At 41.7% G+C, this 23,815-nt stretch overlaps 1 protein-coding gene across 3 annotated transcripts in view; it reads left to right on the top strand.

Annotated features, from left to right (window-relative positions):
* The window catches only part of SLC25A26 (solute carrier family 25 member 26), a 174,264-nt gene that overhangs the window by 130,115 nt on the left and 20,334 nt on the right, over positions 1-23,815 (top strand). For all 3 annotated transcript variants that reach the window (XM_074198785.1, XM_074198786.1, XM_074198784.1), the window contains 3 exons: positions 10,216-10,285; positions 15,286-15,350; positions 16,846-16,919. In XM_074198785.1, coding sequence (XP_074054886.1) covers positions 10,216-10,285; positions 15,286-15,350; positions 16,846-16,919 — 209 coding nt within the window. The remainder of the gene's footprint in view (positions 1-10,215; positions 10,286-15,285; positions 15,351-16,845; positions 16,920-23,815) is intronic.

The following is a 23,815-nucleotide window of genomic DNA, read 5'->3' as shown; positions in this document are numbered from 1 at the left end:
TTTCCTTTGCCTCCCTTAATTGTTTTTCAAAGTCTTTTTTTTGAATTCTGAGACCAATTCATATTTCTCTTGGAGGCTTTGGTTACAGAAACTTCGACTTTGTCATCTTCTGAGTGTGTATCTTGTTCCTCCATGGGACCAAAGTGATTTTCTGTGATCAGATTCTTCTTTTTCTGTTGTTTGCTCATTTCCTCACCCTATGACTGATTTACTGCACTTCCAAGGCTTTGGGGGTTTTTGGGACACCCCACAGGGACCTTAATTCCTTCAAGGTCTTATGAGAGGCTCTAACTGCTCTCCTGACCTGTGCTCTTGTCTGTGGATGACCTCAGGCCCTCCTCTCTGCCCTGGAGCTGTGAGGGGAGTCCCTGCTTGGCTATGGTAGGATTGGGACCCAGACTGTGACCTGGATCTGAGTGTGGACAAACAGCAGAGTCCTTCCCCAGGGAGAGCAGAGAGATCTCTGCAGTCTCCCCCAACCCCCTTACTGTCCGTGGACTGGGCACTCTGCGAGTACTGGGTGGCTCTGCTGATTCCCACTGCAGGTTCTCACTGCAGGCTACTCTGAGGCTGGCGCTCCATGCTCACTCTGATTCTGTAGTGTTCTCTCACTGCCCCTTCAAGCTGTCCCCGGTGATCCCTACCTCAAAAGGTCTGAAAACCACCCCCTCTGCCATGGACCCAGGTTCCCCCAAGGACCCAGGCATCCTTCGGGCTGTTTCTGGAAGACTGCACTGGTATGCTCCACCCGACTATGCCACAGTGTATCTGCACTCTGGTTCTTTCCAACTCCTGGTCCCATGGTTTTATCCTGCAGAATTTCTAAGTTGTCTTGGATTGGGAAGTTGTATCACTCCATCTGTGTGGGTTCTTTCTGCCCCTCTAAATTTTGACTAGAATCATAATTTGACGACTTTTGGAATTTTGAGGGGAACAAGTTTCTGAGAATTCCTGCATTCACATTGCCATCTTGACTCTGCCCCCCCCATTTTTTTTAAAGATTGACGACTTTTGTTTTTAGCATTACAACAGTTACCAAAAATGCCCCTTCTCCTCTCTTATAAGCTGTCCCTTGTTTTTTTTTAATAGATTGATAAAAGAAAAATTTCAGCAAAGTCAGTGAACACATGACTAGTATCTGACAGCATACCATATGCAACATAAGGTACATCTATAATCTCCTAGTATCCAGTAAAAGGAGTGCCTTTTCTCATCTCTTAGAGTCAAAGCTTTGGTCATATTATACAGAATTCACTTTCATTTCTTTATTGTTATTGTTATCATGGATATTGTTTTCTTGGTTCTGCTGTGGTTCTCCTTACTTCAGTATGAATTAATTCATATGAGTCTTCCCATACTTCTCTGAATTCTTCATTTTCTTTAAGGCACAGTAATAGCCCATTATTCTTATGTTCTATACTTTATTTAGCCACTCCCCAATCAATGAACATGTATTTTGTTCTAATTTTTTTTAACCACAAAAAATGATGCTGTGGATATTTTAGCATCAAAAAAGACTTTTCTTTCTGTCTTTAACCTCTTTGGAATACATGTCTTGTGGAATCTCTGATTAAAAGAGCATGGTCATTTGACACTTTTAGGTTTAAGCTTAACTCTAAATTGCTTTCCATAAATAATGGACCAATTTACAACTCCACAAACACTATAGAAGCCCAAATCCCCATTTTTTTTCTTTTCAGTATGTGAGGGTATGAGGTGAAACCTCAGAATTCTCTTGATTTACACTTATTAGTGAATTGGAGCAATCTTTCGCATGTTATTGCTTTGTGGAGATGCTATTCCATTTATAAATAAACTAATGTAAGTATTAGTTCAGGTAAATCGAAATCCCCTATCTGGAATATTTTCTGAAAATGGGAGGATGCTGCTATCATTGTGGCCATGGGCAAGGCTAAATTTCAGTTAATTCTCTGTGCTTCATCTAATAAGTTATGAGAGATTCAACCTACATTATTGTAGAGAATTCCCTAATTGATGAAATCATGAATGTTTGACTTGTACTTTTTTTTTTTTTAAAGTACCCAGTGGATTTAATTTTTAGCTTATCCAAATCAGGTTGCTTGAACTGTATGTATGTGTGTATACATACATAAAAAATAAATAAATTGTGTATGTGTGCAAGAGTGTCAGCTTGATGTAATGAGTGGAGAAGGGGCCACAGGGACAACACTTAGTCCTGGGTTTAAGTTCTCCTTCTGAAACATACTGACGGTGTAATCTGCATAAATCACTTGGCCTCTCAGTATCCTGAATGACTATGATGATGATAATGATGATGATGATGGCGACGATGATGATGATGGCGATAATGATGATGATGACTAGCATTTATTAGCACTTTGAGGATTCCTTATCACAATAATTCTATGCGGTAGGCACAATTATTATCTCCATTTTACCAATGTAGAAATTAAGGCTGAATGAGGTTACATGACTTGCCCAGGATCATATGTCTATGAAGTATCAAAGGTAAAATCTGAACTCAGATTCAGTGCTCTGTCCTCTATACTACCTAGCTGCCTCTAAGATCATAGTTGTAGAAGAATTTCAGATCTGTGTAGCAAGAAAAAAAATCCCACTCAGGAATCATTGGAAGTAGGGTATCACAGATTCTCAGAGTTGGAAGGAATCTCAAAGCCCAGTTAGCCCAGCCTACATCTGAATAGGAACTCTTTCCAATATATCTGGTTGGAGGTTTTCTAGCCTACACTTGATGACTCCCGGACTTCCTGAAGCCCTTGAGCAGTTCTGTTAGGAAAGTTTTCATTCCATTAACCTGAATTGTGCCTCTCTACAACTTCCACCAGTGCTACTTTTCTGGTTTTGACCACTAGAAAAATAAAATAAATCAAAGACATTGACTGGTTGGAGAACAGACAGAGGGTGGAAGATCAAGAAGTGGTTGAACAAACTCAGGACATTAGTCTAAAGAAGAGAAGGTTCCGATGAATCATAATCAAAGCTCCCATTTATCTGGTACCTAAGCTTTGCCAAGAATTTCATTGGGGGGGGTAACTAGGTGGCACAGTGGATAAAGCACTGGCCCTGGAGTCAGGGGGACCTGAGTTCAAATACAGCCTCATACACTTACTGCCTAGCTGTGTGACTTTGGGCAAATCACTTAACTCCACTGCCTTTCAAAAACGAAAACAAAAAGTTTCATTGTGGTATCTCAGCCAGTCCTACTGTCCTCAGATATTTAAGGGAGAAAGGATTAGACTGATTCTTTGTAGAAGTAGAGGGCAGCAGTAGGAACATTGGAGTACAGAATTGCAGATTTTGACTGGATGTAAGGGAAACAAATCATTCTATTTATGTGATTCAGGGGAGAATGGGCTGCCTCAGTAGGGATTGGGTCATCCTGACTAAAAATTGATTTTCTGTTCAAGTATGCCTATTGAATTTCATCTTAGGAGGTTCAGCTCAGTGTTCTAGCTTATCAAGGTCTTTTTGAATGCTAATAGACAAAATTTCTGTTTAGGTATGGAATGAACTGAGTTGTCTCTGAGGTCCTTCCAGCTCTGAGATCAAATCCCTCTTCCCCATGACTTTTTTCCATATGAACCTGAAGATAGTTTTCATGTCTACCTTTCTCCAGGTCAAACTTACCATATCCCATCTCCAGGTTTCCAAACCTCCCTCACACCTTCCTGATTGTTTTTGTTTGTACACAAACCAGCTTATCCACATCCTTGAGAGCACCAAACCCAGCATCACAGACAGGACCTTACTGCAGGACACAGTGATGCTGTCACTGCCTTCACTCTGGCTATTCTCCTCACTCTAATGTGGCTTCCCAACATACTTTTTACATAACTTTGTTTTTTGATGCCTTCCTATCAGATCATGAGACCTGAAGCTCACAATGAGTGGAGGTCAGTGAGGAAGGGTGGGAGAAGCTCTATTGAAAGAAAAGAGAGAATCCTAGGAGTCACAGTTTGGCTACGGAAAGAGGAATGGTCCCAGATGGTGATAGAAGGCAGCTATTGCTTCTGTTTTCTCTGCTAAGGAAAATGTTGGCCTTGGAAATTGCAGAACAAAACTGGCTGATGAGGAATTGCTACCCAAGATAAGTAGAGACATAGGAAGAAAATACCAACTGTGGTGTTTAGGTCCCCTTTCCAAATGAACTGTGTCCTCAGGTAGAGAGTGATCTGGCTGTTCAGAGGTTGGGGTCCAGAGTCACCACCGGCCAGGGCTCAAATGAATACTTTCTCTTTCTCCTGTTGCCTCATCAGAAAGGTTAAAAGGGTCTACTATTATCCATTTAATGAATCCCACAGGTTTGTGTATTGTTGCTTGTCCTTCATTACTGAAGGCAGAACTGGGCAGAGTCTCTGGAGTTATCAGAGTCCAATAGCAAGAAATAGATTGAAACAACTGGTGATGGCTCTGGCTGCAGTGGGAAACCTTGACCTTTTGTGTGGGTGTTGTGTTTAAAAAGACAACCATAAAGATGCCATTGCTTAAAGCTTTAGGTACCTCAGTGATGCCAGATAAATTCTTCCTTTAGACCCTGATGTTCCTTTTATTCCTTCACAACTAGCTCTCTTAAGCCTATGAACCTTGGGAAGTGATATGATGGCACTCTTCATTGAAAGCATCTTTTAGAAATAGATTTCAGGGGCGGCTAGGTGGCACAGTGGATAAAGCACTGGCCCTGGAGTCAGGAGTACCTGGATTCAAATCTGGTCTCAAACACTTAATAATTACCTAGCTGTGTGGCCTTGGGCAAACCACTTAACCCTATTTGCCTTGCAAAAACCTTTAAAAAAAAAGAAATAGATTTCAAATAGGCACATTGAAGGGACTCAGTGGCTCATTCTGAAGATGTTTTTGTAAATATTAAGGCCCATAATAAGCCTTGAGTGATTTCCCATATTGGTGCCTCGGTATATATACTCTCAGTATATTCATAGTTTTAGGAAACATTGTCTTAATACAAAAGCTCTAAAAATTAATGTTATCATTCCACCTTTGCTTTCCCTTTTTTCTCTAGTAGAAGTTTTTAGTCTTTAAAGTTGCATGAGACATGTTTATTTTGTTGATCTAGCCATATTTTTTAAACTTGTGGTTTACTTTTCTCTTTAATGTGTACTTGTAAATGAATATTAATTTTAATGAATTAAAAAAAGATATATACCAGTTTTTGTCCAGCTGTCTTAGAAGAGGCTTGTTGTGCTCCCCTTGGCCTGAATTGAATGAAAAGCTTTGTACTGACTTTGCTTAAATTATTCATGAAGAGCATCTTAAGATTTTGCAGAGGATGAATGCTCTGTGTTGAAGAGAAGAAAAATAGTCTCCTTGTCTGAACGATGGTGGTTCCCCCTGAATACTAAAAATCTACAGTGTAATGATTTTTAAAAATAAGATTCAGCAAACATTTATTGTATACCCACTATGTTTAAGGACAGCATTATGCTAGCTCCTGAGATGTAAAAGTAATACATTATCCCCCACCTTAAAACCTCTTTTCTAATCAATTTGAAATTTTACCCCTACTAAAACTATGTCTATGCCAGTCCCTTCATCTGGAATATTATTCTTCTCTTTCCTTTTAATTAGACTCTGCCTACAAAAGGCTCTCCAAATAGAATTTCCAAGTAGACTCAAGAGCTCTACACACACACACACACACACACACACACACACACGTACGTAACCCCAATCTGCCTTTTTCAATCAAAATTCCCATTACCCCCCCCTCCCCTCACGTTGTAGCCTCTTAGAGCTAAAAGGAATGCCACAGGTCTTCTAAATGAATCCACGTCATGGACGCCCCACAGTATTCTTTGAAGTGGTCATCTAGTTTCCATCCACCCAGAGCTACAGGTCACACTCCACTGTGTTCTGACTAAGGCCAAGTAGAGCAGGATTCATTCCCTCCCTTGCTGTGGACCCTGTGTTTTAATTAATGAAACTTAGGGTGAAATGAGGTCCTTTTTAGCTGCTGTATAACACTGGTTCATTGAAGCTGAGGGGTTTTAACATAAGCTCCTTTCTAGCTATATCATTTATATTTTATACTTATCTAGTTGACTTTTTTTTAATTCAATTGCAGGATTTCACAAGTATTACTATTCAATTTTATCTTGTTTGTGTTGACCTATTAGCGTTTTAGGATCCCAGTTCTGTCATCTAATAATCCCATCTCTGAGAGTCTCCATTCATCCATCACCATAAGCTTCACAACTCTCTGAGCATCGTTATGAGTGGTCATGGAGACAAACCGAACAGGACCAAGGACAGGCCTCACCCTTCCTACTAGAGCTACTGCCCAGGTTGCCATTATTCCCATAATCACTGAACTTTGAATTTGGTCAGTCAGTTAATTCACTGTTGACTGATCTGCTCTTCAAGGCATTACACCCAGTACTGGAGTCCAAATATACCCCACAGCCCTCTGCCGTCAAAGAGTTTCAACTTTGCTAGAGGGAAATGCAAGGTAGTTTCTGTGGGGGCTAAAGAAGACATTTCAGAGTATTCTGAGATATTTGTGACTGGATCGAGGACAGCAGAGGAAGTTTCCAGGATGACAGGGCATTTGAGCTAAGCTATAAGAAAGATAATATTTCCAATAATAGAGATGGAGAAGGCAAGGGGTCAATTTCTAAAAGAGGAGAAAATCTAAGCAGTGATTCACTGAAGGAGGTAAAGACTCATCAGGGAACAAAACATGGTCAAGTTTGACTTAAACAATAGAGAAAAGGGAATAAAAGTCAGGTTAGGAAGTTGGCACCACATTTTGAGGGCCTCAGAAGAAGCCCAAGGGCTTGTACATAATTCTTTTGGCTAGATAGGAGCTCCTGCCAACTTTTTTTGAGTCCAGTTCTCCCTATCTCGACCAGACTGGACGTGCATGGACTCCTCCCTGGCCCAGTCCCCCTCACATTGTCTGGGGAGCTTTGGCTTATTCCATTTTTACCATGGGCTAGTTGCCCCTTAACTTTAGGCAACCTGGTGATCTCCTCCCAGGAAATTCTCATGTTACCACCAGGCTTACTACAGATGACCTGAGCTCAGTCTCCCCATAAGTAGTGATTATAGTCATGACCTGCCATGCCCATTCAAGGAATAACATGTCTGATTTGTACATTAGGAAGACCTTGCCATTCCTCACTTCAAATTTTGGAATTTTGATCCTTGTTCTGTAACTGTAAAACCATGCTCTTTTCACATCAAGGACATCCCTTAATGAAGCCTTAATAAATATTTGTTTACCTAACAAAATGAGTTTCAAATGAAAGTGAAAGCATTTTGACAGTATTATTTTTTTTAATGTCCAAGTGACAAGTTCAGTCATCCAAGCAGCAGGCAGCTATTAAGTACCTCAGATGGGCTCTCTTTTAAAATAAAATAAAACAACTTTTAAAAATTGAAGATAATAAGCTTTGGTCTTCATTTAAACTCCATAGTTCTTTCTCTGGATATAGATGATATTTTCCATCACAAGTCACTTAAAATTGTCTTTGATTATTGTTTTTTTGGGGGGGAGGGGTTGGCAAGGCAATGGAATTGTGTCTTGTCCATGGTCACACAGTTAGGTAATTATTAAGTGTCTGAGATTAGATTTGAATTCAGGTCCTCCTGACTCCAGGACCACTGTGCCACCTAGCTGCCTTTGTCTTTGATTATTACACCATTGAAATGAACAAGTCCATCATTGTTGATCATCGCCTCATATTGTTGTTAGGGTACACGATGTTCTAGTTCTGCTCATTTCACTCTGCATCAGTTCATGTTAGTCTTTCGAAGCTTTTCTCAAGTCCCATTATCCCTCATGGTTTCTTATAGAACAATGGTGTTCCATCATATAAATATATCATAACTTGTTTGAACATTCCCAAATTGATGGACATCCCCTCAATTTCCAATTCTTTGCCACTACAAAAAGAGCTGCAATGAATATTTTCATAAAAATGTGGTTTGTCCATGTGTGTTTTACTCTTTTTCATGATCTCACTGGGATACAGACCTAGTTGTGGTATTGTTAGATCAAGGGGTATGCACAATTGTACTGCCCTTTGGACATAATTCCAGTTGCTCTCCAGAAAAGTTGAATCACTTCACAGCTCCACCATCAATGCATTAGTGCCCCAGTTTTCCCATATTCTTTCTGACATTGATCATTATCCTTTATGGTCATATTGGTCAATCTGAGAGGTATGAGGTGGTATCACAGAGATGTTTTAGTTTGCATTTCTCTAATCAATAATAATTTAGAGCAATTTTTTTATATCACTATTAGGTAGCTTTGATTTCTTTGTCTGAAATTGCCTTTCTGTATCTTTTGACCATTTATCAATTAGGGAATGACTTGTTTTTTTACTTATTTTATATATTTAAATGAATAATTTAATACATTCAGTTACCTATATATTTTAGAAATGAGTCCTTTGTCAGAAACAGTAGTTGGAAAAATTGTTTTCAAACTTAATACATTACTTTTAATCTTGGATGCAGTGGTTTTGTTTGTGCAAAACTTAATTTAATGTAATTAAAATTATCCCATTTGTTTTTATAATGTTCACTATCTCTTCTTTGGTTATAAACTGCTTCCCTTTCCATAGATCTGATGGGGAAATTCCTACTTGTTTTCCTAACTGGTTTATGTTATTATCCTCTATGTTTAAACTACTCCATCCATTTCAGCTTTATCTTGGTAGAGGGTATGAGATGTTGGTCTATGTGTAGTTTCTGCTAAGATGGACTCGTAATTATTTAGATTATTAAGCTGTGGGAATACAAAGAAAGGCCAAAGACAACCTTTGGTCTTGCAACAGTAGACAACATATAGGCAGAATAAATTGAAGCTATAATTCACAGGGGGTGGTATTCACATTTAGGGAGATTGGAAAAGGCTTCTTGTAGCAGGTAGGATTTTAGCTGGGAACCATGAGAAGAGATGAGGAGGGAAAGAATTCCAGGTATAGGGGGACAGCCAGTAAAAGTGTCAGAGGTCTGGAGATGGAGCATCTTGTTCAGGGTTACTGAATAGCAAGCAGAGTGAATGGGAGGGGACCGAGTGAGTTTAGAAGAGCTTTGAATGTCAAACAGATGTTATTTATTTGTTCCCAGAAGGGATAGGGTCCCACTCTAGTTTATTAAATTTGTGTGGAGTTTGGGAGAGTGGCATGGTTAGATCTGTGCTTTTGGAAGTTATATATGACAGCCAAGTTGAGGATGAATTGGGTGAAGAAGGAAGCTGAGGCAGGGAGACCAAGGAGCATGCAATTGCAGTAATCCAAGCATGAGGTAATAAGAAGCTACACCAAGATGGTACTGTGTTGGAGTAGAGAAGGGGCATGGTGGAGAGACATTATGGAGGCACAATGGCCAGGATCTGGCAACAAATTGGATATGGTGGGGTGGTACCAGGATGACACCTAGATGGTAACGCGTGTGACTGGCAGGAGGGCTGCTGCCCTGGCGAGTAATAAGGGACTTAGGAAGAGAGGGGGTTCTGGAGGAAAGATAAACAATGAGTTCAGTTCTGGGCATGTTGAATTTAAACTCTCTATGAGCCATTCAGTTTGATCTAATCTATCTAATTGAGTGATTTGATTTGATTTTTCTGATAGCTGAGTCTGGCAGTATATTAGGGCTTGCTTGACAAGTAAATCTGAGAATCCTCAACATAGGGATGATAATTGAATCTGTGGGAGCTGATGAGAGCCCAAAGTGGAATAGATGAGGGAGAAGAGAAGAGAGTTTGGGACAGGGTCCTGGGGGGGGCACCCCCATGTTAGCAAGAGGGGACTTACAGAAATAGTTTTGTCATAATTAACATCCTTGTCAACAAGTTGGGTTTGATGAGGAAAGTCTCAGTATAATCTAATGAAAGAGAACCCCAAGAGGCCTTCTCCAGTCCTTTGTCTCAGTGCTTATGTGGTTTCATTTATGGTTTTATTAGGGTGATTTGGATTATATCTCAAAAATATTTAAATGTTTCCCTTCTTGAAGTTAATATATTTTTAAAAATTCAGTTCCTGAAATTGGTTTATTTCTTGTAAGTAATTAGAGACATCTTTTCCACTCCTGATTATTTTAGTAAATGTCCTTGGGAAAAATCACTAATGACATCACTGAAGAATGCTACAAAAATAGCTTCCCATCCTTGAGTTAACCCACGGGAGGTGGCTTTGATAGCCAGCCGCCATAGTGACCAGTGTTTTCCTTTCTCTTTCAATCTAGGCCCTCTGGTCACGGAAGCAGGACCATGTGGTCGACTCTTGGCAGTCAGCAGCCTGTGGAGCTTTTGCAGGTGCAAAGGATTATATTATACTGGGAAGGGCTGAAGAAGGGAGAAAAATGTGAATTCATAAGATTAACTGTGCAAAAACATTCTTTAGAATTTCCAGCTTGTTTAGAAGAAGTCCATTCCAGTGGTTTTTTTTGAGAGGAGAAATTTCCTGAGGAAGAAGGGGGGCAGGGCAACCTACTGGAAAGGTGTCTGCTTGAAAGACGGCCAATTTGTTTTCGACAAATTTCTGTGGGTTTTTTGGTTTTGGTTTGTGTAGACAAGTGTGTAGATTTTTTTTGCTAAATTGGCAGTTGGGGGATCCTGTCAGTCAGGATCTTGCAGTTATCTAAAAAATCATTTGTCAACTCTTCTGTGTGGCCAGACTTGCCACAAGCAGAGAACCATGCAGCCTCCCAGTGGAAAGGCCTAGAGTTCAGGTGACAACTTGGTAGGAGTTGGTAGATTAGTTGGTGTCGGGAGAGCAGAGGAGCCATCTCTCCAGTGGAAGGGAAAAAAACCCTTCTCCAGAGGAGAACCGAGGAGCCAGATATCTGGGCCCTCTCTAAGGCTGCAGGGACATGTGCTGCCCACTACATCGGATCATGAGAGTGCAGATGCTTAAAAGATTCAAGTATTGTAGGGGGAGTTATTCAGTGACAGATTTGGCCATGAGTCTTAAATTGTGCTATAGAAAGTCAAGCAGCCAAAATTCAACTGGCCATAGATTGACCACTTTCTCCCTGCAGGAAAAAAATTAAAATGATAAACTCTCACTGTAGATGGAAAAATCAGCAATCTGACTAGCCTGACCATCATGTTTGTTCTAATGCAACTGTTGCCCAGGGTGGGGGATTTGTCTCATGAAATTGATAACTGGGTATCCTGAGACTTTTTTCCTCAAGGTTTGGATCCAGTCTAGCTTGTTGTAAATGATAATTGTTTCCACATGATGCTCAGTTGCTGGACTAAATGATTTGGTGGTCTTGGTTCCCTTCCCAAGGATCAGGCGTCTCTGTCCTCCACACCACTAACAGAATCCCTGTCTTTGTTGGCAGCCTCCTTATGTAGGCTCCCGGGACAAAGTCAAGGCATCTTGAGCCTTAAAGTTCCTCCTGAGAGCCAGAGCTCCACCTAGAAGCATTCACCTGTTGGAGGAATAAAGAGGAAGGTTTTAGCAGCTTCTTTAGCAGTTAAAAAGCAATAAATATCCACCCTGAATGAAAAACTACATTCTAAAAAATAGCTTTTATGGCTATTGCTGTAGTGATTTTTATTTCCAAAAAGGAAGAATTAACCAATGAAGTGTAGATGTGTTTTATACATATATTTCATATCATGACATTGTCTTTAAAAATGGAGAATTTTGCACATCAGAGTTGATGTGGATAAGTGAATAGAGTTTGGAAGACTCAGATTCTCTATCTACCTCAGACAGATCCTGGCAGTATGACCCTAGGCAAGTCCCTTCCCCTTTGGATGTCCACAGGCAACCCTCACAAGACTCACAGTTGAAGACCTTGACCTGTATTTGCAATGAGAGTTTCCTCACCCAGAGTTGTCTGAACCAATAATATCACAGATTGGCATATTAACTATATTTTACCCTCTCTGTGTTGACCTTTATGTGGGTTTTAATAATCTCCAAATAATAGTTTTTCTGTTTAACAGCTGATGGGAACTAGCTTTATGTCCTTAAAATTGTCACACTCTCTGAGTATCCACTTCCTCATCAATGAAAGGAAGGTAGATTGGAAAAGTCTTTTCTAGCTCTGGGAGCCTTTGGCCTGGGACCAAGAGAACTCTGCAAGTGAACCCTTAAACTCTGTGATGTCAGACACCAAAGAGCAAATAACCTGCCTCCAGTGCCCTTCAGATCTCCTGGCACCAGGTTATCGTTTTGAAGTTCCCTTTGATCTGAAAATGTTCCATATTATGAACCCCTGCTAGAAAGGCTTGCCATAGCATTGTATGAATTACAAAGGATGGAGCGGTGAACAATGACGCGTCATCTTTGGAGAGCCCCTTTTAGATCTGACATGTTTATCCACTCTGCCTTCAACCATTACCCATAAATGGTCATAAAGACAGTGGTGAAACCTGCCTTTGGATCACAATTCAGACTTTTCCTGTCTATGTGTGTGCTTCCAAATTTAAATTGGCTTAAATCATTGCAGATGAACTGTTCTCTCCCCTCCTTAATGCACTCTTTCTTTGCCATGTTTCCGATATGAAATGTTTGACCCATCTTTTTGAGATTTAAAGACATTGAAGGTAAAGTATTACCCTCTATGACTGGTCTACACAACCAATAAGATGAAACAGGCCTCTTCATTTGAGTTTAACATTAAAAACAGAAATTTGTAATGGGATTTTGCTAAACTTTTACCATTCTCAAGTTTTTGTCTTAAGTTGTTAGAGCTACCACCAACTTAACTTCCCTGGTTATCTGAGAGATAGAGTGAGCATAAGAGTCTCTGTATTTTGAAATTCTAGAAATAGGTAAAATATCCAACTTGTTTGAATAAACAAATAACAATTGAAATAGAAGATACTTGAGACTGAACATCTGTTGAATGTCCATGCAAAGAAGATGAAGGAAGATGCCATTCAATTCTTTTATTATTTATTTTCAACACTTTTCTTTTTAATTTTGAATTCCAAATTCCTTATTCATGTTTTAAAAACTGGAATTAGTAGTGAGAGGAGGTGGCAGAAAGCAGGGGGTGTGCTTAAAAAAAGGTGGGAATAAATCTCTCTGGGGTTAGGATTTCAGGAGGGCTTCCTTCACAGCTTAAAAAAAATATTATGTGTATTGGAAGTCTCAGCTTTGGGAGAGGAAGGAGGGATGCTGTTTTCTGTAGGCAGCATATCTCTAACTTGTTGATCTCAGGACTTCTTTACTCTCTTAAAATTATTAAGGACTCCAGAAAGCTTTTGTTTATATGAGTGATACCTTGATATTTACCACGTTTAAAATTAAAGTCATCTTAGTATTATTTTGAAAATAGTTTTTAATCTTATAGAGCCCAATCCTCAAACCACACTTGGATAGTTGGTGTGTGGAGCATTGAAGCATCTATATTTGCATGACATGTAAGAGAACGAAGGGGGAACAAAGTTACATTTTAACATCTCACTTCTCCAAACTTGATCTTTTAAAGTAGCTTTCTTAATATTTACTTAAATTTGACTTTAGTAAGAGAACATAGAAACCAGAACTCTCTCCACCAGCTGTCCTTCCAATCAAGGATATTGAAAGCTAGTCACCAGAAAAGGTTAAGATTATTTTGGCATTAATGATGGAAAGGTAGGTGGGTAGATAGATGATATGAATATACACGGTTATACACTTGCCTCGTGTGCCCATTTTGATGGAGTGGAGCAGTGGAGATCAGAGGATGCTCATGCCATTTCTCTACCATCTAACTGCCTTTCACATGAAATCTTTGTTCAGGGCAGATCCCACGTGCCACTTTAGGAGATGAAGATCATCTAAACTGATCATTTCCTCTCTAAATGAAGGTTGCAGCTAAAGGAGAGAGAATGGTTCAGTGATTTCATTGGATACTCCAAGGCACAAGCTAGCTAGTTATCTTGTCTCCCAGAGAGAATACTATGAAGATAACCACAGTTCATGCACCACCATTTGTTGCAGAACATGACAAAATGAAAAGTCAGTGAAGAACTCAAGAACATAGCAGGATTCTAGAGATTTAGACCATCTGAGCCTGCTGTTGCCATTCTGATAGCGAGGAGTCTCTTTTATTGGCTTGCCTGAGGTTCTAACCTTGGATTTCAGGGTTTCTTTCCTTCGGACCATATACCTCAGCATCTGATTTTCTAAAGGATATCAATTCATACCATAATACCTTAATAATTTCTGTGTAAGGGGCAGCTAGGTGGCACAGTGGATAGAGCACTGACCTTGGAGTCAGGAGGACCTGAGTTCACATCTGTCCTCAGACACTTCATAATGACCTAGCCCTGTGGCCTTGGGCAAGCCACTTAATCCCATTGCCTTGCAATAATAATAATAATAATAATAATAATAATAATAATAATAATAATAATAATTTCTGTGTAAAAGTAGATTCAGGAGATGTCAAAAAGTATACCATAAAATTTGGTTGAAGATAAAGAAATGGAGACCAGAAGTTTCCAGACTACTTAGAAGCATCACACCTAGATATCCTGATGAATTGAAAGGCACAGTATATAGTAGCTTCCAAAATCATATCATTAAAAATAAGATTCACATCTTTACTATTAGTAAGAGTTGATATTAATGTTCTATTTTTGTTTGCAAAGCTCTTTACAGGCCTTTTCTCATTTAATCTTCAAAAACCTTGGAGGCAGTTAGGTAGTGAAATGGATAGAGCACCAACCCTGGAGCCAGGAGGACCTGAGTTCAAATGTGACCTCAGCCACTTAATACTTACTTAGCAAGTCACTTAATGCCATTGCCTTGCAAAAATATAAAAAACCCAAAAAACTAGCTAGCTAGATACTCTTATTAGGATGGGTTTATAGATGAGGAAACTGAGACTTAGGGAGGATAAGTGATTTTGCCTAGTGTTCTATAGTTAATAGAGGAAATTCAAATCCTTGTCTATAAATAAGAAATCACTGTATCCAGAAGGCCATCCTAGCACATCCATATGAGTTTTCAAATGCTTACATACACATTACTTTAGAACTCCAAAATAGCCAAATAAGTAGACCAAATATTCTCAGTCTTAGCAAAGGAGATCCTGGCACTCAGGCTCTAATTGCCCAAGTCACTCCTGAAAGAATTTTGGAGCTGAGCTCCTGAGTCCTGATTCAGCCTTTCCTTCAGTTCTCTTTCTAGTACTCTGTTGATATTTCCCTATCATCAAGATCTCTGACAACAGCCCAGATCAACAAATAATTTTGACTGGAAAAAAAATAAAGAAAAATTTTTAAAATTAAAAAGATGTATTTTGATTGAGTCAAGGTATAGGAGAAGTAAATATAATCAGTAAATTCCATCTCCCTTACAGGTGGATTTGCAGCAATTGTCACCACACCTCTAGATGTGGCAAAGACAAGAATCATGTTGGCAAAGGTAAGAGGGGAAGATCGTAATTTTGAAATGACATGGACACATTCTTAGTATGGGAATTTTTATGTTCACAGCATTAATAATGATGAACAAGATAAAGCTGGTAAAGTGATGATCAATGACTAATTCTGGCTGGAAGCAAGAGGCAGGGCATTGGAATAATGATCTAAAGTCAGACCAACTGACTTTCCTATGTTCTTCACATACCATGCATGCCCCACCCCTGACGTCCCAGCTTTACCCTGTGAATAAACTGGGCCTGGGATGCACTTCTCCGTCTCTTAGAACCCTTACCCCTCCCCTACTAGAGGCAACTCAAGGACCACCTTTTTTCTTTAATTCCATCTGTCTCTCTCACTCCCCCCTCCTCCATAAAAATCTCTCAGTATACCCCTCTATGAGCCAGCAAAACCAATTCCCAACCTGATAAATCCCAAAATGTCTATCTCCATTTAATGTTCATTGACTCCAGTTAGGAGGAGGAGGATGTGTTTCCTCATATTGTATCGATGTGTTGATAAAGAATTGTGAAGTCTGTCAAAGCTGTTTTTCTATAATGATATTTTCATTGTTCTGTTTCTGATCACTTCTCTCAGCAGAAGTTCATAGAGGTCTTCTCATTTTCCTCTCTAACTGTGCATTTCATTATTTTTGGCTGAAGAATATTCCATTACAATCATACACCACAATGTATTTAGCCATTCCCCAAAAAGACACTCTTAGGCCATATACTCTGATGGGTCCATGGTGGGAACCCATTAAATGCTTGTGGAATGACTAATTGGGCCCTCATCATTGTCACTTTTGCCTATTGAAAGAAAAATGCAAACCAATGTGTGCTTTTTAATCTAAGAAAGCCACCTGTCTTGAAGATCTTGAGGCTCTCTCAGCCTCAGTTGCCTTATCTGTAAAACAAGGAAGCTATGATTTTATGGCTAGATATGTGTAAGAACCCTTTGAACCCTTTATTCCATTGAAAATTCCTTTAAACTTTTTTTGTTATTCATAATAGACAAATATATTCTCAACTAGGTCCCTTCATTATGGTATTTTGAAATTCTTAAACAAAAGTGAGTAATTAAAGTCAGGAAGTTATTTTTTATGACCTGAGTATGTTGTTTGTCAGTGAATTTTATATCAACCTATTTAGTACAATATGTTTCTTCCTTTCTGAAAAATCCTCCTTGCCCCATATTCCATGAGATTTCCTTAAGTTGTTTGCTTACCTATTTAATATTTCCCTATGAAGTCTTTGCCCAATGGTAGGGTCATCTTAGTGGTTCTGTGCTAGAGGAGCCAAATAAAGGCAGTATTGTGTGTGTGTGTGTGTGTGTGTGTGTGTGTGCGTGCATGTATCTGATGTGGTGACTTTTTGGACCTCCATGCTGTTTGAGGAAGCATTTTCCTTAATCATATTTGAATTCATTGGTTTGAACTCTGTAGAGAGGAAGATTTTTAGGACATTAAATTTGAGTGTTTTTTATTTTTTGAAATGTAGGTGGGTTCTCGTACAGCCAGTGGAAATGTTCTGTCTGCTCTATTTGAGGTCTGGAAGACAGGAGGGATCTCCGGGTAAGAAAGACTGCTGGGAATATTGCTGTTGTAAACATTGAACGTACATTCTTTCCTCCTACCTACTGTAATTTCCCTTCTCTCCCTTGACAGTGTTCTCATCCTTTCCCACGTTTGGATTATGTTTACTTGGCAGAGTTTAAATGGATATTGGCTTTACCTAGTAGGACTATAGGACTATGGTCTGTGGTGTGTATAATTCTTAGCACTTGTTGGTTCTCTTTTTTCTCCTTCTCTCTACCTTCTCTTCTCCCTTCTTCTCCCTCCCCTTCCCTTTTGCTCTTCTCCCCTCTATCTTCCCCCCATACTTCCTGTTTTCCGTTGAGAGCATCTTCCCTCCAGGCATCCTGGTTTTTAACTTTAGAATATCTCTCCTCCTCAGCCCCAAGATCCATGGACTTCCTAAGAGCAAACACTATTATTTTTATCTTTGTACCCCCAGCCCTTGGCCTATTGTCTTATAAATTATAGGGTCTCACTCACTCTGTCCTGAACTCTGTCCTGAAAGGAAGGGAAGGGACTTCTCAATCCTTTTTTTCGTGTTGAGTCCTGGATGCATGCACATCTCTACCATCCTACCACCACCTATAGCTGAGACCGTTATCTCCTCCAAAATATCTGTTCCTTCTTCCAACTTTACCTTCCATTTTAAAGCATTCTCTTTTAGCCATTCTTCCCCTTCTTAGCCAAATATTTCCCATGGTTTGTTGATTCTATCTGTCACCCATCTCCAGTTCCTAACTTTCTCTCAATTCCCATTTCATTTTCCTACCACACACCTTCATCTCCTCCTAGCAGATCTTTCCCCACATGCTCTCCAGTCCCATGACCTGGGCAGTCTGCAGCATGGCTAGAGTCAATTGTTCTTTACCTTGGGCTACAAATCTTCAGTAGCTCTGGTAGAGATCCAGCTTCTCCCCCAGATGGAGCATCTTCCATGTGTCAGACCCTGTGCTAAGTGTCATGAATACACAGAGACAACAGTCAGAGCCTGCCCTCAAGAAGTTCCCAATCTAACAAGCAGGCCAGTTATGCCTAAGGCAAGCAATATGGCGGATCAATGGAAAGGCCTAGAGTTCAGGGACTGAGAAAGCCTTCCTGGCAAGCTGGGCTTGAGTTACAACCTTCAAGGTCTTTGGCAGCACCTTCCCTTCTAGTCTTCTTTCATTCTTCTTCCTCCTTGGACTGTAGGCTCCAGCATGGTGAGATACTCCCTTCCTTTTCTGCAGGTTCTTCCTGCCCATCCTCCACGAATCTTCCTCCCTTCTTGAAGGTTCAATTCTGGCACCACTTCTTCCTTAGAACCTTCCCAAATCTGCCTCAGCAGTAATTATCCTTCTCTTTGGACCTCACATATTCTCATGATTTCACCTTTTTTAATGGATTATCCTCTTTCATTTTATATTATAGTGATTTATCTTTATGTCATAACCCCTTCCTTGACTGGCCAGCGACATCGACCTCCTTGTTTTTCCTCAAACAAACCCTCCAACTCTCGTCTCTGGTCATTCTCTCTGGCTGTCCCCCAAACCTGGGATGCTCTCCCTTGTTCACTCAGACTACTGACCTCCTAGGTACCTGTAAATTCCAGTTAAAATCCTACCTTCTAAGGGAGCCTTTTCCAAGCTCTGTTAATACTAGCACCTTCTTTTGGTTCATCATTTCCATTGTTTCCTATTTATGACTTGTTTGTACCTTTTCGGTTTGCTCATTTGATCATGAGCTTTTTGAGGACGGGGACTGTCTTTTGCCTTTCTTTATATTCCCAACATTTAGAATAGTGACCAACACTTGGGATTAATAAACATTTGACTGACTGACTCATGAACTCCTTAAGGGCCAGGACCTTGTCTTAAATGAACTTTTCAGTCTCTGGCAGACCCCGACTCCTGCATCCAAAACATGGCTTCAGGAATGTTTGCCACATTAAACTGGACTCTCCAGCACGTTCTCTGAAGACACATGCAGATCCGTGTCTCTGTGGGTCCTTGGATCACAACCAATCATAAACAGATGAATGTTATTGCCCTGGTTGTTTGTGTGATAAGACTAGCATCGATAGTCAAATCCTGACTCTCTAAATAGTCTTCTTGCTTATTGAATCCATGTTTTCTGAGAAAACTAAGCTGCCAAGTCGTTGAAGTCTGCCAAGCTGGGCTGATCCCTGAGCCTTAGAGGAGGCGGTGACACATGGGGGCAATGTGATCATCACTACCCCAGCTCCCGGAAGCCTGAGGGAGAGGAAGAGGGCCATCATCAGCTGGAAGGGGAACTGAAGAGGACTCTTTTCATTCTCCAATTTATGACCAGAGATGCTATAAATAGACAGAGTCAGATAGTGGCAAGTTGAGTATGGAAAGAATAAGCCCTTTCCAACAGAAGCGCCTCATAAATGGCTCATTTCCCTGTTTTCAGTTTGCATATCCACAGGACTCTAGTCAGCTGGCTTGTCATCTCCTGCCAGTCAGTCCTGGCTCCCTCCTCACCAGGTGGCTGACCTTTGGGTCCGAGGCTACTTAGTTAGGAGGAAGTATTTCTCTTCAGTCCTATGTGCACTGTGCAGGCCCTCTGATACAGGAGAGAAGAGTCTAGACAACAGCATCTTCTTTTTGATTTTGCTTCCTATCCAAACCTGGAAATTTAACCTCTCCCTTTCTTCCTCACCACCGGATAGAAAGACGACAAATGACTTGGCTCGAATCAGCACCAGAAAACATACAGAAAAATATCTTGATTCAACAAAATATGAGAATAGTAAACTAAAACAGATGTTAGGGAAGGAAGTCATGGTTAGGAAAAAGCCTCTGAGCCCTCCCTGTGACCGTGAGCTTCAGGAGGCCTTCGATGCCCAGCTTAGTCCTAGTCCCACTGTTGGAACTGGGGACCTCGGTGTCCTTCTCTGTAAACTTGGGAGGGGGGTTGCTGGGAGGAGTTCTCTTTTCTGTCTTTGGTGAACCAATTTGCTAAGCTCTGTTTCCAATTATAAGTCAGTTAATCCAAGACAGATAATGTTTCAGGCTGCTCAGGGAAAGGGACCTTTGAGATCCCCTCCATGTGAAGTAGTTGGCGACTTTTTACCAATCTTCTGTTGTAGAATGTATTCATAAAGGGCAGCTGCGTGATCCATCCTTCTCCAAGAAGGACCCCTGGCACTTCAGCAGGACAACCATTTTTGCTTGTTCACAGGAATAGGCAGAGATTTCCATCCACCTCTCACTGAAAGCCACAGATGGAAGAAATGATACTTGGCCCTCTCATCTCACATGGTGACTAGTGGATAGGAAAGCCTGTCCTGCCCATTCCTGGCTCTCTGACCCCTGGATGCAGCCACTCAACCTCTCTGGCCTTGGTTGGGAAACCATGAGCTACAGTCCTTCTAGCTCCACATATATGAGCCAGTGTCAAAGTCTAAAACATTTTGCAAACGTTAAAGCCTTAGGAAAATGGGAGCTGCTCACCTTCCTCAAGATCATTGGCACATCCTTAAACCTCCTCTTTTGTCCTTAGGAGCTTTCTTATTGAGAGGTGGTGTGGCAAAGCGGCTTGCCAGGGTTACAGTCTCATCTCTTCCCATTTCCTACCTGGATGACATGGGGCCAGTCATGAAACTCTGAGGTGTGGGGATGCTGATAATGGTAATACTCCTGGAGAGAGTAGGGGGCTATGAGATGTGTCAGAGGCTGACAAACCCAGCGAGGGGATGAGCTGAGCACTCAGTCTTGTGTATGATGGACTCTTTGGAAAGCTCGTGCTGGTGCTGGAGCAGAGAGGCTGGTGATGTCAGTGACCTTCCAGGTAGAAAAAAGAGCAAGCACTGAGGAGGGACCTGCCATGGGACAGACCTGGGCCAAGGGCAGTACAAAGATCTCTGGATCCTCACAGTAATCCTGTGAGTGGTGACTGGGGCAGGCCAAGGCTCAGAGTCCTGCCTGCAGACCCCGCACCCTTGCCGCCTTCAGTCTAAGTCTAATCTGAAAGCAAACATTTATTAGGCATCTGTTGTATTGCAGGTGTTCCTGATCTGTACTTGCTGGTTAAATTAAAGACATAGGCACTCAGTAAGGACTGTCAGAGAGGCCGAAGGACAGAAGTCAGAGAATACTGCAGCAGGGAGGCCTTGGCCTATGAGCTCAGCCTTGGCATGGGCGAGGAGAAGGGAGAAAGCTACACTTTGAAGAATGGTGAAAATCAGTGGATACAGGCTGAAAAAAGCCTCATGTATTCAGGGAGGGGCTGAAAGTCAGTCCATTTTTCTTGGGATGTGAAGAAATGAACGGGAGATGAAACTAGAAAGTTCAAAGATCAGGGAGAGATACTCAGAGCTGGGAATTATAAAGGTCCATCTGGACTGGATGATGTTGGATTTGAAGAAAGGACGACGCCTGGCTTGGTTCCCCCCAGGGGCACTGACTTTGAGCAAGTCACCTTCTCTTTGGTGGCTAAAGGAAAGGATTGGACTCCTCTGCCTAGAGGTCCATGATTGTGTTCTATGAGTGAGAGAGATCAGGGTTGACCAGAGGAAAAGAGACCATAATGCATTTTAGTGGCTACTGATGAGAGCATCCTAAGATCCTCCTTTAAATGCACTTGGATGCTGCTTTTGTTCTTTGTATTCTCTGGATTTAGCACAGCTTCTGGAGCAGAGTAAGCCCTTAACAAAAGCTGGGGGCTTGACTCAACTAGTAAAACAAAGGGAACCTTGTGGTCAGGCCCCAGAACTTGCCTTGAAATCATGAAGAACTCGGCTTAGACTGGGTCATTGGGGGGGGGGGGGTGTTTCCTTTGGGTCCCCCAAGGTTTTTGAGGGCAGTTGGCCTTACAAAGAGAAATAAGGTGGGTGGGTTTCACCTTTTCTGAGACCTGGAGCTTTGACTGTCATTCTGGTCAAGTCTTTGCACACCTTCTAGAATTTATGGTCCTTTACTGTGGTGATCTCCCCCATGGTTTTAGCATCTCTGGTCACTTGGCTTTTAGAATCATCCCAAGGTAGTAGCCTGGCTGGGGCTGGTCCTGCCACTTCCCCACTTGGTGCTGCTGGACAGCTCCTTGAGCCTGCCCTCCATCCCCAGGTTGTGGAGAGAATCCACATGGTACATGGGCGACAAAAGAACCTGAACCCAGAACATCCTCAGCAGCTGCTGGGTCTTGAGTGTGTGTGTGTCAGTCAGAATCTTTGAGCACAAGCTGTATCCTGTCTGGGAGGCAGAGTAGAAGCTGGAGTCTGAATGACCTAGGTTCAAGTCCTGTCAATGACCCCACTCTGTATGTCCCCAGAGTATTCTCTGAAGCTGGAGGTAGATGACATTAGCTGCCCAGTGCCCATGGGGGTCTTGACTCATCCTCTTCATCCGAGTCAGTGAGAGATGAGCTAAGCTTGGCCTTGGCAAGGTCCAGTTCAAGCCCTGCAGCTTCACTCCTTCCCAACTGTCATCCTTCCTCCAATGATAAAAAGGACCAGGCAGAGTCTGTTCCTTGATCTCTGACACTTGTCCAGAAAGGCTGAGCTTTGGGCTGGCCCATCCTTCCTGGCCTGGGACTGGGGAGGATCTCTCTTGGCCACCTCCTGCCAGACTTTAAATTTTAGTCTTGTTTTGGGGGAGAGAGGTATGATCATGGTGCTTTTAGATACTTTTTTCCTGTGAGTTAAGTCAACCAGCTTTTATTAAGTGCTTACTGTTTGCCAGGCAACTTATTAAACCCCAGGAATATTAAGGCAGACCCCCCCCCCATCTCTACCCTCAAGGCTTCAGTATGCAGATGACCACATCTGCAGGAGGTATTGACTGCACAGGTGGGAAGGACCAAGCAGTGAGAAATGCTGCCCTTCTGCATCCCAAGATGCCACCCTGCTGACGGATGGTAGAGAAAGCTACGGGCCTGCCTGTCCCTGGCAACTCCACTGTGACTCCTCCCTGCCAAGCTTTGGCCTCCTTGGAGAGTTAGTTAGGTCGGGACATGCCTTGTACAAATTATCCCAACTTTAAAACTATAATTATGATAATAGACCCAATTGTCATCTAGTGAAGCCATAAAACGTTTCCATCTGTCGGCCTGAATGTGGTGCCCAGAGCCTCAGAGCTCATTTCCACCAGACCCAAATGAGGGCACTCAGAGGTTGGCCCAGAGGACCATCAGAGGTTGCCAGCCTCCCCAAGGACCCCTCCTCCCCACAGGCCACAACAGAGGTGGGGAACAGCTGGGGCCCGGCAGTCCCTTTTGGAAACCCACAGCCTAAGCACCTCCTTTCAGAGCAGAGAACCTTCTGTTGGAACTTGAACAAGTGAACCACCTACCACTGGCTAGTTTCACCTGTGATTGGCTGGCCTCTAGACCAAGGTCATTACTGCTGCTTCCAGATTCAGGACCGGTTGCCTTGCTCCTTCTTTTCTGATAGCATCCAACCCTGGGGACAACCCACTCCTTGAACCTCCTCTGTGACTTCCCTGGCACCACTCTATTGATTTTCCTATCATTCTTTAGGTGTCTTTGGAGCCATAGAGACCATCTCCATTAGATGCCTTCTGTTTACCAGGTTCTACCTTTTTCCCCTCTGGTCCTTATACTTAGTACCAAGTATTTATATTTTCCCTCTGAGACCTAAACTTACCTGGTGAATCACCTGGTATGCAAAGCACCTTGTCTCACAAGAGTTTAGTTTGGAATGGAGAAGCTAGAGAAGGGGAGTCCTAGGATGATGACCTGAAGGAGTTACTGCAAAAACTGGAGGTGTTGTGGGAGGGAGACTGGCTCAGAGCCTCCTGGCCATATTCTTAAAGGAGAGCAAAATGTTCCTGTTGAAATGGCAATTGGTTTCCCCTGAACATGGAACTGAAACAGAGTCAAATGTAATGATAAACCATCAGTGTTTCAGTTTGTTTTAGTGATGATGACGATGA

This window comes from Macrotis lagotis, chromosome 8 (genome assembly GCF_037893015.1).
Source record: "Macrotis lagotis isolate mMagLag1 chromosome 8, bilby.v1.9.chrom.fasta, whole genome shotgun sequence".
Taxonomy (NCBI): domain Eukaryota; kingdom Metazoa; phylum Chordata; class Mammalia; order Peramelemorphia; family Peramelidae; genus Macrotis; species Macrotis lagotis.
Note: the sequence above shows the minus strand (reverse complement) of the source record. Positions and strands in the feature narration are given on the sequence as shown.